The sequence below is a fragment of the Quercus lobata genome, chromosome 2 (assembly GCF_001633185.2).
Source record: "Quercus lobata isolate SW786 chromosome 2, ValleyOak3.0 Primary Assembly, whole genome shotgun sequence".
In the NCBI taxonomy this organism is placed as follows: Eukaryota; Viridiplantae; Streptophyta; class Magnoliopsida; order Fagales; family Fagaceae; genus Quercus; species Quercus lobata.
This window is the reverse complement of record NC_044905.1, coordinates 79,594,638-79,609,863: the sequence shown is the minus strand read 5'-3', so window position 1 is coordinate 79,609,863 and position 15,226 is coordinate 79,594,638. Positions and strand designations below refer to the sequence as shown.

Sequence of the window (15,226 nt, the reverse complement as noted above, 5' to 3'; positions counted from 1 at the left end):
CCAAATTGTTGAACCCGATTGAGGTTATGTATTCAGAGATTATCAAGGAGTTTTTCTCCAATGCTATTGTTGACGGGGATTGTATTAAGTGTTGGGTGAGGCACAAAGAATTTGTAATCACAAGGGAAATCATCCAAGATTTTTTAGAGGTTCGTCCTCCCTCACAGCCAATTACAGTGCAATATGAGGATAGATTGGGGTCTACTAATGAGATGATACGGACACTTGGTAGCACACCGAAAAAGTCATCCATGAACACAATACCATTCTCACCAAAGATGAGGGCTTTGGCATACATGATGATTCACAACTTGTATCCGGTCACCAACCTCACTACATTGTCTGCTCCAAGAACAAGATTTTTGTATGATCTCTTTACCCATAAAGAGATAGATATTTGTGGGCATATCATCCATGTATTGAAAAAGAGCATTGAGAAGCAGAATTCAAGGACTGTAATGCCTTTTCCCTCATTGATTATGGGATTGATTGTTAAGGCAAAACTGAAACTCCCGAGTGGTCTGACAGTAGTCTAGAGGGACTATCCTATTGGTGTACACACAGTAAATAGGAGCACAGCTCACATCAAGGGCTCTAAAACAGGTGTGCATACAATACCATAAGGTCGAGTTGAGGACGAGGGTGGTGATACTGAGGAGGAGATTGATAGATTTACTTCTGCTCCAAAGTCCTCAGCACAGCCATCCTCTTCTGCACTAGCATGAGGACCAGACAGACTCGATTGCCTACTAGATAGAGTGGATCAGATGTTCACCATGCTAGACTCCTATGTGCAGCACACAGCGACCCAGTTTGCGTACGTCCAAGGACAAATCACTGCACTGTCTTCTCAGATTGAGGATTTGTCCATGGTGCGAGGATCGGATTCAGAGTTAGATCAATTCTAGCCCTTTGGCCATTTCAGTCAAAAATTGGGAGAAAATTTTGAAGGGGAGCTAAGGAAGAGCTTGCACAGTGTTAGGGGGAGCATAGGTTCAGACTTAGAAACATTGGTTTATTGGTTATCAGTTTATTTAGGGTTATTTTTGTTGCTTCTTTAACTACTAGTTTATGTTGATACTTGTATTGTTTTGTTTTAAAGCCTCAACACATGTCATTTTAGTTAATTTCAGTGTTTATTCAGTATATTGTGTTTGTGAATTTCTCAATGCTTGTGTAGCATTCTCTGTGTACTTCTAGATATTGCTAATATGTCTTGAGTACTTCACACTTGTGCCCTCAGTAGGATTGTTCCTAGATGCATATATACTTCGTGTATTTTGCATTGGTTGTGTGATTGGACATGCAAGTAATCATAAGTGATTGCTTTGTTGTACATGTCCTGTGATGCCCCAATTTGATTGATTGTGTGATGTGTGTGAGTGTGTGATGAGTCCCACATCGAGTATTTACTAGGTAGATCTAGGCTTTATTAACAACTACAAGGAACCTCAATTGTGACTAGTCCTTTTGAAGTATAGCGCAGATGTGGCTAGCGTTTTTCCTTGGGTCGTTACATGTCCAGATGAACATTTACTTGTTATATGTTCATTGGAGTCATTCTTTAATGACTACCCTTATTTGATCAAGTGTTTGTTTGCATGATATCTATTGTTTACATACTTGATCACACTATGCTTGCTCTTGTTCATACCTTGTGTTCAACTTGTCATAAGCTTAATGAAAGTTTTGTTTATGTGCAAGTGTTTCAGGTTACAGGTATAAACTGCAAGTGCTTCATAGTTTCTAGATTAGGTGTGAGTGAGTTTTGCCTTTGTTTCCAAACTCACGTTTAAGTCTAGAGTCTATTGTTAGGGGTTTTGTCACAAAATAGCCAAAGGGGGAGATTGTAAAGTTGTGATTTACAAATTTGTATTGTGTTGGCTTTTATTCCGTGCCAAATTTGATTGTAATTTTATTCAATCTTTTATACCCTGTATTTGTTGTGAGAATTTATTGTAAGGGTTGTGTGATAGTGAGAGAAAGTGTGAAGACTCAAGCTATTAAAGAATGAAGTGTTTTCGTAGGTAGCTCGCGACTTAGCATCCCGCGAAGTAACTCATGTGCCCTGCACATGCTGGAATGCGAAGAGTCAGGCCAGATGGAGACAGCTGTGTCTCGCGAGTATCTCGCGGGTAAGGCCTTCCCACGAGATACCTACGAGAATTTCTGTTCTGCCAGCCTGTCCATTCTAATACACACTTTCTGTGCCTATACTATTTATACCCACATTACCCATAAATGCTTGAGAGAGCTTTAGAGAGAAAACCCTAGCTAAAACACTTGAGAGTTAGAAATTGTTAATCCAACAATTCTCTACACCTTTGTTTGTGGATTTTCCTCATCTCCTACCTCTCCATTTCCATACCATTGAAAAGTCAATAGCCCAAACACTTACCACATCTTTTGAGAGTGTCCAGTAAGGTTTTGGTGCTGCTGGGAAACATCGGAAGAAGCCAAAGATGGCAGATGCAACATGGAGCTTGTTGCGGAATTCGGAGAGCTAGACAAGACACAGTTCCAAGAAGCCTTGTTGGAGTAGGAGCTTGGAGGGCTTAAGTACAGAGGGTAGATTAGGCTTGGAGGGTCTCTTGCTTACCCATGTATCCCAACTGATTGTCTAGTGAATCGATTTCCGCTTGGAGGGCGGCAAAGAGGTTTTTCGCCAAGTTCTTCGATTTCCTCTTCGATAACACGTCTCGGTGTTATCTGTGTTTGCATCTCTCTTCCCTACTCTTGTTCATTTTATTTTACTGTTGTGCTACTTTAAATATGGATTAGAGTAGCTCTCTTGCATGTTTGCTTGCGTTTACACTATTCCGCACTTAGTATTAAGTTAGTGTAAAATCAATCAAGTCATAATTTGAATTGGGGGTCTCAACGAGCTCTAGTGTTTTCACACATTTCGAGCTTTCACCGGCCAAAATACAAACTTCGTCTAGAATGAGTTTTAGTGTTACTTTTCTTTTCCATCAACTTGTTTGTGTCTCTGAAACTTTCAGATTTAATGCCCACTGACATTGTGTTGATGCATGGGTCAATGCAAGGAAGATGGGTACCACAAGAGAAGGAAAGCAATGGATTTGAAAGTATGGAAAAGAAGAGAGAGAGAGAGAGAGAGAGAGAGAGAGAAGAGAGAGTTACAAAGGGAAGAGAGAGAGAAAGAAAATTCAAAGAAGAAAATAGGTAGGTTGGACAGAGGAAAGAGATGAAACACAAGAATTGTGAAATAACGATGTGGCATGTTTTCATTGGCTGACGTAAAAGCAGTGTTTTACACCAGCTCCAGAATGAATTTAAACTCTTTCATTTTATGAAAACAAAACTAAAAGCACACAACCCACTGTGTGTAACAGACACTGACACCGCCTTAACTGCATATAATATGAATTTTGTTTCTTCCTCTCTTAGCATCTTCAGCTTTGAACATTGCACTATTTTAATCTAGTCATATATATAATTAAAATGCATTACAGAATACCTAATTGGCCCGTGTGAGTTAACCCATTCAATTTTTGCAATTGGGAAATCTATAAAAGATGCATCAAAGCCTCTTCCTCGGCTTCACAATGCATCCCTTTTCTTTTATGTACATTCTTTTTTGGATTACATATCTAGTCAGGATTATTTACCAAACAATTGGGTAAGCTATAAAAAGATGCATCAAAGCCTCTTCGTCGGCTTCACAGTGCAACCCCTTTCTTCTATATCCATTCTTTTCAGAGTTACATCTCTAGTGATCAGCATTATTTACCAAGCTATTTTCAGAGAAAACGTTTTTCTTGAATCTTTGATTCCAATAACTTTTTCTAGGCAATAACTATTTTCTAAATACCTTCTTCTTCTTCTTTTTTTACCCCTATTCAGTTGGAATAGTTGATAAAACGACTTCATTAAGAGCTTACTTGAAGGATTGGGGACCTATAAGAGAAAATTTTCCATGTTGGCCTTGAGATAGATAAATTTGCAACTTCCTTATTCTCTATTGAAGGTTTTCCGAACTTTTGTTTCATTACAACTAACTCGAATTGTGTCATGAAATTTTGAAAAAAAAGATTTATAAGGTATTGATTCTCTTTTCTTACTTTTTTTTTTATTTATTTATTTATTTATTTTATTGTTATCGTACTTTTCAAAATATCATTCTAAAAATTAAATAAATAAATAAAAATATCTTGATTGGAGTATGACCCTATTAATGTAATTCAAATAATAATTACAATATTAATGGGTAAATCATCATTGTGATAGTCTCTTTTCACTTAAAAAATGAAAGCTCGAAAATGTGTTAAAACACAAGAGCTGTTAGACCCCCAAATTAAAATTACGGCTTTACTCTAACTTAAACTAAGTGCGGAATAAAGTAAATACGAGCGAATAAACAAATAAACTACTCTAACCCATAATCATAAAACTACAGCAGTAAAATGAAAGGTAAAAGAGCAGGGAAGAAGAATGCAAACACAAAATAACATGCCGATGTATTTTCGAAGAGGAAGCCAAAGAAGTTGGCGAAAAACCTCTCCACCGCCCTCTAAGCGGTAATCGATCCACTAGACAATCAGTTGGGATACACGAATAGCAAAAAACCCTCCAAGTTTAGTCTACCCAATGCATCTAAGCCCTCCAAGCTCCTACTCCAACAAGGTTTCTTGGAATCATGTCTTGTCTAACTCTCTGAATCCCACAATATGCCCGATTGCATCCGCCAAAGCCTAGCTTCTTCCAATACTTTTCAGCAGCACCAAAACCTCACTTGACACTCTGAAAGAGTGTAGTAAGTGTTTGGGTTATCAACCTCTTAATGGTATGGAAATGGAGAGGTAGGAGTTGAGGAAAAACCTTAATGGATTGTGTAAAGAAATGTTGGTATAACAATCTCTAACTCTCAAAGCTAGTGGCTAGGGTTTTCTCTTAGAAGCACACCTCAACATATATGGGTAATAGGGGTATATATAGTGTGGGTAATGATAGAGTGTATCAAAAATGACAATCTAGCAAAATAGAATATTTCGTGGGTGTCTCGCGTGAAGGCCTTACCCGCGAGATACTCGCGAAAACCAACTGTCTCCATCATGTCCTGACTCTTCGCATTCCAGTCATGTGCAAGGTACATGCATCACTTCGTGGGAAGCTTACTCGCGAGCTACCCGCGAAAACAGTTTCAGTCTTCAATTAGCCTTAAGTCTTCACATTCTCTTTCTCTCATACACAACTCTTACAAATAAAAACCCCACATGAAATACAGGGTACATAAGATTGAATAAAATTACAATCAAATTTGGCATGGAATTAAAGCCAACAAAAATATAATTGTAAATTACAACTTTACAAGAAATAAGGACCAAAATATCTAACCATGTTGTTAAGATGACAAAAGGAAAGATTTAGAGGATGACAGTAGTATATATTGTGGCGATAAGAAGAAATAAAGAACACGTTAACACTGTGGTTCTTATTAAACAAACTAAAATACATATATACAAACAAACTTAGAATCATACATATATACAACGTCTATTCAACCTAGTATCTGACTAGTTTCTGACTACCACAAGACTAATTCACAACTATATAACTATTACACAAATTTAGATACATATATACATATATACAACGTCTATTCAACCTAGTATCTGACTCGTTTCTGACCACCACAATACTATTACACAACTATAGAACTACTACATCAAATTCACACTTTAGACTTATTTTATTATACATATACATTATGCACAGAGCATACCATAAAACCTATTCTTCACTTCAGTCCTTGTATCCTAATTTCTTCAAGCGATGACACCATTATCTTTCACGACTCCAACGCAATTATCTTTCACTTTAGCTAAAGAGCCATCAACTTTCACATCTTTTTGCTTCTCTTTCTCTTCTGTCTCCGCCTTCAACCGCGCCTCCTCCTCAGCCTTCATTTTTGCTGCGTCCTTGGCCGTCTCAAGAGCTTCAATCAATTTCTTCAAACATGTCTCAGCATCTTCATTCATAGACTTAGGCATCAAATTCTCAGCAACATCAGCAGGAGTAATATTGGTTCCCTCCAACAAGTGGCCAATAGTCGCAAACAAAGGGTGTGAGTCAACATCCAAGTAATTTTTGGCAAGAACCTTGAATGCTTCAAAGCCACAATAAGACAATTCTATGTGCTTGTCCATACGTCCCCTCCTAATGAGAGCCGCATCAAGCTTTTCCACGTAATTAGTTGTGAAAACAATGATCCTCTCTCCCCCAATAGCAGACCAAAGCCCATCTATAAAATTCAACAACCCAGAGAGAGTGACCTTACTATTGCTGTCTTCTTCACCTTTGGTCATTTTACTGACAGGATCCTTGGCTTCTTCATCCTTCGCTTTCTTTTTTTCATTCTTTCGTTGACCCGTAAGATCAAGTGAGCAATCAATATCTTCTATCACAATGATCGACTTACCAGTGGTTTCGATCAAAAGCCTCCTCAGCTCTGTGTTGTCCTTAACCGTTGTCAATTCAAGATCATAGATATCATACTCCAAGTGGTTGGCCATGGCAGCAATCATGCTAGACTTACCAGTTCCAGGAGGACCGTAAAGAAGATAGCCACGCTTCCAGGCCTTGCCAATCTTTGTATAGTACTCTTTTCCCTTGCTGAACTTTTCAAGGTCATTGACGATTTCCAACTTTTTCTTTGACTCCATGGCCAAAGTGTCAAAAGTTGCTGGGTGCTCAAAAGTCACATGGCTCCATTTCCGTGCTTTGTACCTTTCCCAATTCTGGCTAGGATTGTTAGTGTACAGCTTCCTTTGTCGATTGCTCACCGTTATTGCCTTCCCTTTTTGAATTACATGATTGATGTAAGTCCCATTAACAAAATCTCTGTGCGACTTATGGAAAGTGAGCTGGTAATACCTCTTCTCGTCCATCTGCGGGTAGAATGAAAATGACTGCTGGGTTCTTGTGTATTCTTTATTGACAGCCCACGAAAGCTTTACCCCTTCAAATTCATCAGTAACTCCTTCGTTCTCGTCCATGCTCAGTTGTACAGGTTGACTGCTGTCTTTGACATCTACTGCCTTAAGATATTTAGCTTCCCTGGAGGACTTTCCACTGAGGTATGTTTCAATGGCAGCATAGGCATCACTACGCTTGACACCCATGTACTCCTCACTGTCGCCTATGAATTCAGGGAACCTAATATAGATATAGGGGCTCACGAGACTCGCCAATTTCATACTGTAACTTATGATGGAGCTACGAAGATGACCAGGGAAATATATTTCTAATATTTTCCAAAGAAACACTATGGTAGCAATCTGCAATGAGCCACCTAGAGACCATATTTCCGCCATCATCATAATTGCTCTTTTTGAAAGCTTTTATGAATTGTAACAATTGTTAGAGAAGAATGCTTGCTCATGAAAGAATAATGCTGAGCTACATTATATAGAAATTTCGACAGCTAGCTTAGGGCTTTTTTATTATTATAATAATTTTGTTATTATTATTATTATTACAAACCAAGATAGAGTAGTTTACGTACCCAAGTTTCCAAAGGTACTAATTATAATATTCCCACGCTTCACAGGAAGCACATTTTAGATACAAACAAAAGCAAGTTGTGTTTTTAATACCGACCAGAATAATTTTTATCAGCCCACCAATTTGGCCGAGCTTCCAGTTTTTTTTTTTTTTTTTTTTTTCCTTATGAAATAGAAAACTTTATTGAAACAAAAGAGGGGCTGCCTTACGCAGATTTGCCGGCCTCCACCGAAATTATATAATCAAAAGCATCAGGGCAATGCCCTGAGCTTCCATTATTTATGGAACACTATTAAGGAAAAATAAAAAAGAAGTATTGATTGCCTTCATTGTTAGGGCTTTTTTTTTTGTACTATCGATAGTTATAATGATAAGAAAGAGGAATTTGAACCTTAATTATTATCATAAGCCATTTACCTTAATAGGCAAAGTTTGGCAGTAGTACTAAATTAGTATTGATCACCCATCCAAGCGCCTTTATATATCTAACTTTATAAAACTAATTCGAATACAGATTTTTTTTTCTACGTAAGTGAAAGTTAAGGGGATTTGAACTCCCAGATTAATGATATTTTAATATAAAAAATTCTGTAATAATAACATAATATATTCATTATATAACATTTTTCTATTTAAGGATTTTTTACACATGAATATATACATTTTTTTATTTTAAAATCTCACTTATGATGCATATAAAAGGATTGTTTGTTGTAAGATAAACTACAACTCATGTGAATTATGATATTTTAGTTAACACTCATAAAATATCAAATTCTTATAGTTCAAAAACTACACTATATGACCATATATATGCACCCAAAACTTTAATTTAAAATGATATTAAATTTTAAATTTTATTATGCGATTATCCTTATATTTTATTATATATGCACAAATATTTATGAAGAATAATAAACTATTCTATCAAAAATTTATACCAAATATTGAAACCAATAAAATTTATCCAAATGTAGAATTTTATTTATTTTTTTATTTTTACACAAAAATGACTAAAAATAATGTTAGAGATATATTAGCCCATTAGCATAAGCCCAAGCCTAGTTCTACTTTGTGTGCAAGTCAAGTCTCCTACTTGTACTAGAAGTCTATTAGTCTAGGGTTTAGTCTACTATATATACACATGTTATAATTCATTGTAACACAGGATTTGTACTACACTCTAATATATTATTAATGTAATCCTTTAGGGTTTCCTCCGTGGATGTAGGCCGTTAGGCTGAACCACGTAACCCTCGTGTGTTATTGTGTTTTATACTTTATGCTTTCGCTTCCACATCTATACTAGCATATTCAACATGGTGTATCAATGCTAATATTTAACATGGTATCAGAGCCACCTTCTTGTGGCTATGGTTTTCTGTCCTTACGGTATATTTAAGAGCAATCTTTGTCTTCCTCGATGTTTTTCTTCGCTGCGTTCATCTTCCTTGGCTTCCTACTACTGCCGTCAAAACTCTCCGATATAGTCAAGCCATTGTTAGAAGTCGCATCAACACTGCAAGACCATTGCCTTCCTCAAACTACCGTCACAGAGCCAAACTTCATTCAAGGGATCTTCTCAACCTTATCAAGTAGACTAAACCCTAGACTAATAGACTTCTAGTACAAGTAGGAGACTTGGCTTGCACACAACGTAGAATTAGGCTTGGGCCTATACTAATGGGCTAATATATCTCTAACACCCCCTCTCAAACTCAAGATGGAAGCTTGATGAAATCCTGAGATTTGATAAGGTTGAGAAGATCCCTTGAATGAAGTTTGGCTCTGTGACGGTAGTTTGAGGAAGGCAATGGTCTTGCAGTGTTGATGCGACTTCTAACGATGGCTTGACTATACCGGAGAGTTTTGACGGCAGTAATAGGAAGCCAAGGAAGATGAACGCAGTGAAGAAAAACACCGAGGAAGATAAAGATTGTTCTTAAATATACCGTAAGGACATAAAACCATGGCCACAGGAACCTGGCTCTGATACCATGTTAAATATTACCATTGATACACCATGTTGAATATGCTAGTATAGATGCAGAAGCGAAAGTATAAAGTATAGAATACAGTAACACACGAGAGATACGTGATTCAGCCTAACGGCCTACATCCACGGAGGAAACCCTAAAGGGTTATATCAATAATATATTAAATTGTAGTACAAATCCTGTGTTACAATAAATCATAACATGTGTATATATAGTAGACTAAATCCTAGACTAATAGACTTCTAATACAAGTAGGAGACTTGACTTGCACACAAAGTAGAATTAGACTTGGGCCTATGCTAATGGGCTAATATATCTCTAACACCCCCTCTCAAACTCAAGATGGAAGCTTGATGAAATCTTGAGATTTGATAAGGTTGAGAAGATTTCTTGAATGAAGTTTGGCTCTGTGACGGTAGTTTGAGGAAGGCAATGGTCTTGTAGTGTTGATGCGACTTCTAACGATGGCTTGACTATACCGGAGAGTTTTGACGGCAGTAGTAGAAAGCCAAAGAAGATGAACGCAACGAAGAAAAACACCGAGGAAGACAAAGATTGCTCTTAAATATACCGTAAGGACAGAAAACCATGGCCACAAGAAGGTGGCTCTGATACCATGTTAAATATTAGCATTGATACACCATGTTGAATATGCTAGTATAGATGTGGAAGCGAAAGCATAAAGTATAAAACACAATAACACACGAGGGTTACGTGGTTCAGCCTAACGGCCTACATCCACGGAGGAAACCCTAAAGGATTACATTAATAATATATTAGAGTGTAGTACAAATCCTGTATTACAATGAATTATAACATGTGTATATATAGTAGACTAAACCCTAGACTAATAGACTTCTAGTACAAGTAGGAGACTTGACTTGCACACAAAGTAGAACTAGGCTTGGGCTTATGCTAATGGGCTAATATATCTCTAACACCCCCTCTCAAACTCAAGATGGAAGTTTGATGAAATCTTGAGATTTGATAAGGTTGAGAAGATCCCTTGAATGAAGTATGACTCTGTGACGGTAGTTTGAGGAAGGCAATGGTCTTGTAGTGTTGATGCGACTTCAAACGGTGGCTTGACTATACCGGAGAGTTTTGACGGCAGCAGTAGGAAGCCAAAGAAGATGAACGCAGCGAAAAAAAAACACCGAGGAAGACATAGATTGCTCTTAAATAATACCGTAAGGACAGCAAACCATGGCCTCAAGAAGGTGACTCTGATACCATGTTAAATATTAGCATTGATACACCATGTTGAATATGCTAGTATAGATATGGAAGCGAAAGCATAAAGTATAAAACACAATAACACACGAGGGTTATGTGGTTCAGCCTAACGGCCTACATCCACGGAGGAAACCCTAAAGGATTACATTAATAATATATTAGAGTGTAGTACAAATCCTGTGTTACAATGAATTATAACATGTGTATATATAGTAGACTAAACCCTAGACTAATAGACTTCTAGTACAAGTAGGAGACTTGGCTTGCACAAAAAGTAGAATTAGACTTGGACCTATGCTAATGGGCTAATATATCTCTAACAAATAAGGCGTTTGAATTGATCTTTTGATTAATTATTTTAAGTTTAAAAAACTTTAGAAACCCATAAGTAAAAGTGCAATTGCAGAAAAATATGGTTATTTAGTCAAATAACGTAGTATTAAAAAAATACATGTCAAAAACTTTGTAGCTCAATTAACACTTTAATACTAATAAATCATATTGTTTAATACTTTTAATTTATCTGTCATTATTTTTACTGTTTAATTGATTGTTCTCAAGTCCAATATTTCTTTTATATCAATCCAAAAGAAATATTTCTTCTATAGTTGGTTCCAAAAGGAGTAAGGACGTCGGAAAGCAACCACAGATTAGCTAATGCTACTCTTTTGTTTGTTCTTCTGGAGTTACTAGGTAATTTCATAGTTGTTGTTGGAAGTGCTCTAATATTATTGCAGTGAAAAGATATTTCTAAAAGAGTTTTTGAGCGGATGGTGTGTTATAGAATTCTGTTAAAGAAGATTCTTTGTGGATGAATCATGAAAAGAAATTTCACATTTTAAGAGAGAATCTTGACTAAAATTTTTGTTAGTACATAGAGATGTTATATTTTCAGAATTCTTCCAACAACGAGGCTAAGAGAAGAAGAAAAAACTTAGAGACGTTATTTTCTGAATTCTTCCGATAACGAGGCCAAGAAGAAGAAAAATATGTTTTTTTATTTTTTTTATAGGCAGAAGAAAAAGACTTGAGTGTTATTTTCCGAATTTTCCAACAACAAGCCTAAGAAGAAGAAAAGACTTGAGATGTTATTTTCAGAATTCTTCTAACCATGAGCCCTAACTAGAAGGAAAGACTTACATCAAGAGGGATGAGATGATCTCAAGCTTATGAAACATCAGTACCTAAGCACCAAACTGAGAACTCAAGGCATCATCATCCAAAGTTATGAATTAACCCAACGAATATATTCATTGATTCTGTAAAATAATATCTTTATCATCGAATATATTCATTGATTCTGTAAAATAATATCTTTATCATTCTTTATTACATTCTTTCCATGCAAAAAAGATATTTAAACCGCATCTTCCCTCTTCATAAATCTCATTATTATTATTCTTATTAGGGGTGGGCTATTGCTTTGCTTTCAACTTTGTTGAATTTTTTTTTTTTTTTTTTTTAGATACTTTGTTGAAATTTTGAAGGTTGGTTGTTGGAGTTTTTTTCTTTTTCTTTTTTTTTTTGTTAATAGTGTTCTCTAGTTCATCTTTGAATACTCCATTATCATGTTCCTTGGTCTCATTTTAGGGGTGGGCTATTGCTTTGCTTTCAACTTTGTTGAATATTTTGAAAGTAATTTTAGAGTCAATTTGGTTTGGAAGATGGAAAAGTGGAAGGATAAAAAATGGAGAGATGATGAAAAAATGGGAGGATAAAAAAAAAAAAAATTAGTTTTCCTCATTTGTATTTGGTTGGAGAGTAGAAAAATGAAATGATAGAAAATAGAAGTTGTATAAATTTACTTAAATACCCTTATTACATAATTTTTTATATATAAATATTTTATTAAGAAAATAAATTATTGTTGGAATAAACAAATAAAACAACCTAAACCATCAAAATGAAGGAGAAAAAAAAAAAGCTGAAAAAAAAAAATCACGTTAGTTTTTTTAGGGGTGGTGGTACCGTAGATGGGTAACTTCCATCCACTCTCCTCTCATCCCCATTTTCTCTCCAATTTTTTTAGGGGGACTAAAAAGTGGTGGGCTTAGAGAAAAAACAGTTGAATCCCACCATTTTCTTTCTCCCAAAATCTCCAACCAAACACCCCTTCCACCCAAAATCTCCCCTATTTTCTCTACTTTATTATTTTCCATCCTCCCTATATTTTCACTCCAACAAAATGTAACCTTAATAGGAAACGAGTGAAGTGATTCATAATGTTCACAACGCCTATTTGATTACATATATTCTATGGTTTTGGTTCAATGGGGAAAGACCAAGTGGCTCGATGGCAAACACATTGTGAGTGTCCCAAATCATAACCTTCAAATTTTAAACATGTCGTCTTAACAACACTTGGAAGCAGCCTTATTTGGAGTCATCCTAGATATGAACCAAGTAAACCATTAATTCTAGGGTTATATGATGGAAAATGCATCATCATTTGAATTTGGTTTAAGTACAAGAACCATTTTAACTCCTTTATAAAAATGAATAGTTGAACCAGAGATGAGTAAGTTGTTATGGTACAAGATTATAAAGGTATTATAGGCACCCAACCTCTCCTAATTAAATAGATTAATTAGTATGCACTAGTGTTCTGACTTGAGTCCATATTATTCAAAGAAATCACCAAGTTAGATCCATAATCAAAACATGCATTGAGATAAATTGCATGAAAGAAAACATAAATTTTTTTTTTTTTTTTTTATAATTCGATAGTTATAATGGGAAATAGGGGGATTTGAACCTTGAATATCTTTAAAATACTAAGAGATTAAAACTAATTTAGTTACAAGGTTTTTGACAGAAATAAAAACATTCATATAAGGGTGAAACTTAAGTACATTATCTTATGTATAGTATATTAGCTAAATCCTCTAATGGAATTCAAATACATAACTATATATATATATAGATTATCTTGGAAATAATAATTATATTTTGTATATTTATTAGTCGATACAATTAAGTATTTGGATTTAATTAAAAAACCTATATAATGTATTGCGCTTAAAACAGTGTACCGAGGTTTGCTCTTTATATAATATAAAATAAAATAAAAATAAAAAGAAGAAGAAGGAATCAAAAGAAAGCATTTCAACATAACAAACAAATTCAAAGAAGCAAATCATTTTCTATGCATGGAGTAGCAGGGACCCATGTCCATGCTTCACGTGTACGTATGTATATATGCATGCTCAAATCATCAATATGCATGCATGTGTACCCATTTTTCATAATCGTTCATGAACTTTAATTATCTAGCTAATTAAATTCACAACTTCAATCCAAATTAGCATGTGTAATCATTTTCGATGGTGGTTTATAGGTGTTTAAGGAGTCAAAACGACCCAAATATTGAGTTACAAAGCAAATCAAATAAATATATAAAAACCATATGACCAACAAAACAAAACAGAAAAACCAAATAAATAAATAAAAACACTCATTTTTTATCTACAGAAATTTCTGCTCATGTTCTAAGTCGGGATAGCGTGTACTTCCCTTTTCAGACATGTAGTGTGCGTTTGGCTCATCTTAAAAAACTAGCTTATTTTACTATTCAACTTATTTTTACTACTATTTATGAGTCCCACTGAACTTTTTGATGCTATTCATGGGGTTCTACTGTACTATTTCAACTAACTTTTATCTTTATTTATAGTACTTTTAACAAAAAGTTTTCAGTTTCAGCAAAATAAACAGATCTCAAACAGACCCGTGGTACTCCCGAAGCAAATATCATGGAAAAATTTTAATTTAAAAAAATATAAAACAATTTAGAGTGTCCTATGATTGTTTCAAAAATTTTACAGGACAAAACTTGACTATAAATTTAGTTGTCGCTTAGGCCATTTTTGTGGTTCTTAAAGAATCAATTTCATACCGGATGTCATTTTGGTTTGATTAGGAAAACGATATATTTCAGTACTGATCAATACCAATAAGCTGTCAAAGTTGAGATAAATTGTTAAATAAAAGAATTGAAAAGGTAAAGACAAAAACTAATAAATAATAAATTAAAGTATTCTAAGCATTAATAATTAAAGTTTAGTTAACAACAATAATTTAACTTAACAACAAAAAATAATAACTTTATTATAGTAAGAGATAATAGATGATTTTTACTTTTTTTTTTTTATAAAGTTTCAACCTATGAGATCCACTTATGATAATTGTGATATTTATCATCAGACTAAAACACCATTCGGTGTTCACATCATAACAAGTGACCCTTGATAGTTGGTAGGTTTTGTTTAGATCTCTTGAATCTAATAGTATTGTATATATTGTTGTATTTTGATCATAGTGATCAGAACTACGAGTATCAAACGTTCAAGCGATCGATATATGTGCTGATTTATTAATTCAACCATTGGATAATTGATTCAATTGTTAGATTAATAGTTAATTAATTTAGTTTTAAAAATATATAAATGCAATAAAAATGAAGACGA

At 34.9% G+C, this 15,226-nt stretch overlaps 1 protein-coding gene across 1 annotated transcript; it reads right to left on the bottom strand.

Moving 5' to 3' along the window:
• Window positions 1–5,789: 5,789 nt before the first annotated feature.
• On the bottom strand, window positions 5,790–7,396 carry LOC115971790 (AAA-ATPase ASD, mitochondrial-like). The gene has a single exon (XM_031091831.1). It carries the CDS (start codon window positions 7,341–7,343, stop codon window positions 5,790–5,792), a length of 1,554 nt encoding a protein of 517 aa, XP_030947691.1. The 5' UTR covers window positions 7,344–7,396.
• Between the last annotated feature and the right edge of the window lie 7,830 nt (window positions 7,397–15,226).

Bases quoted from the DNA above. Each gene is read 5' to 3' on its own strand.
- LOC115971790 (XM_031091831.1), bottom strand. From the start codon at position 7,343: ATGATGATGGCGGAAATATGGTCTCTAGGTGGCTCATTGCAGATTGCT.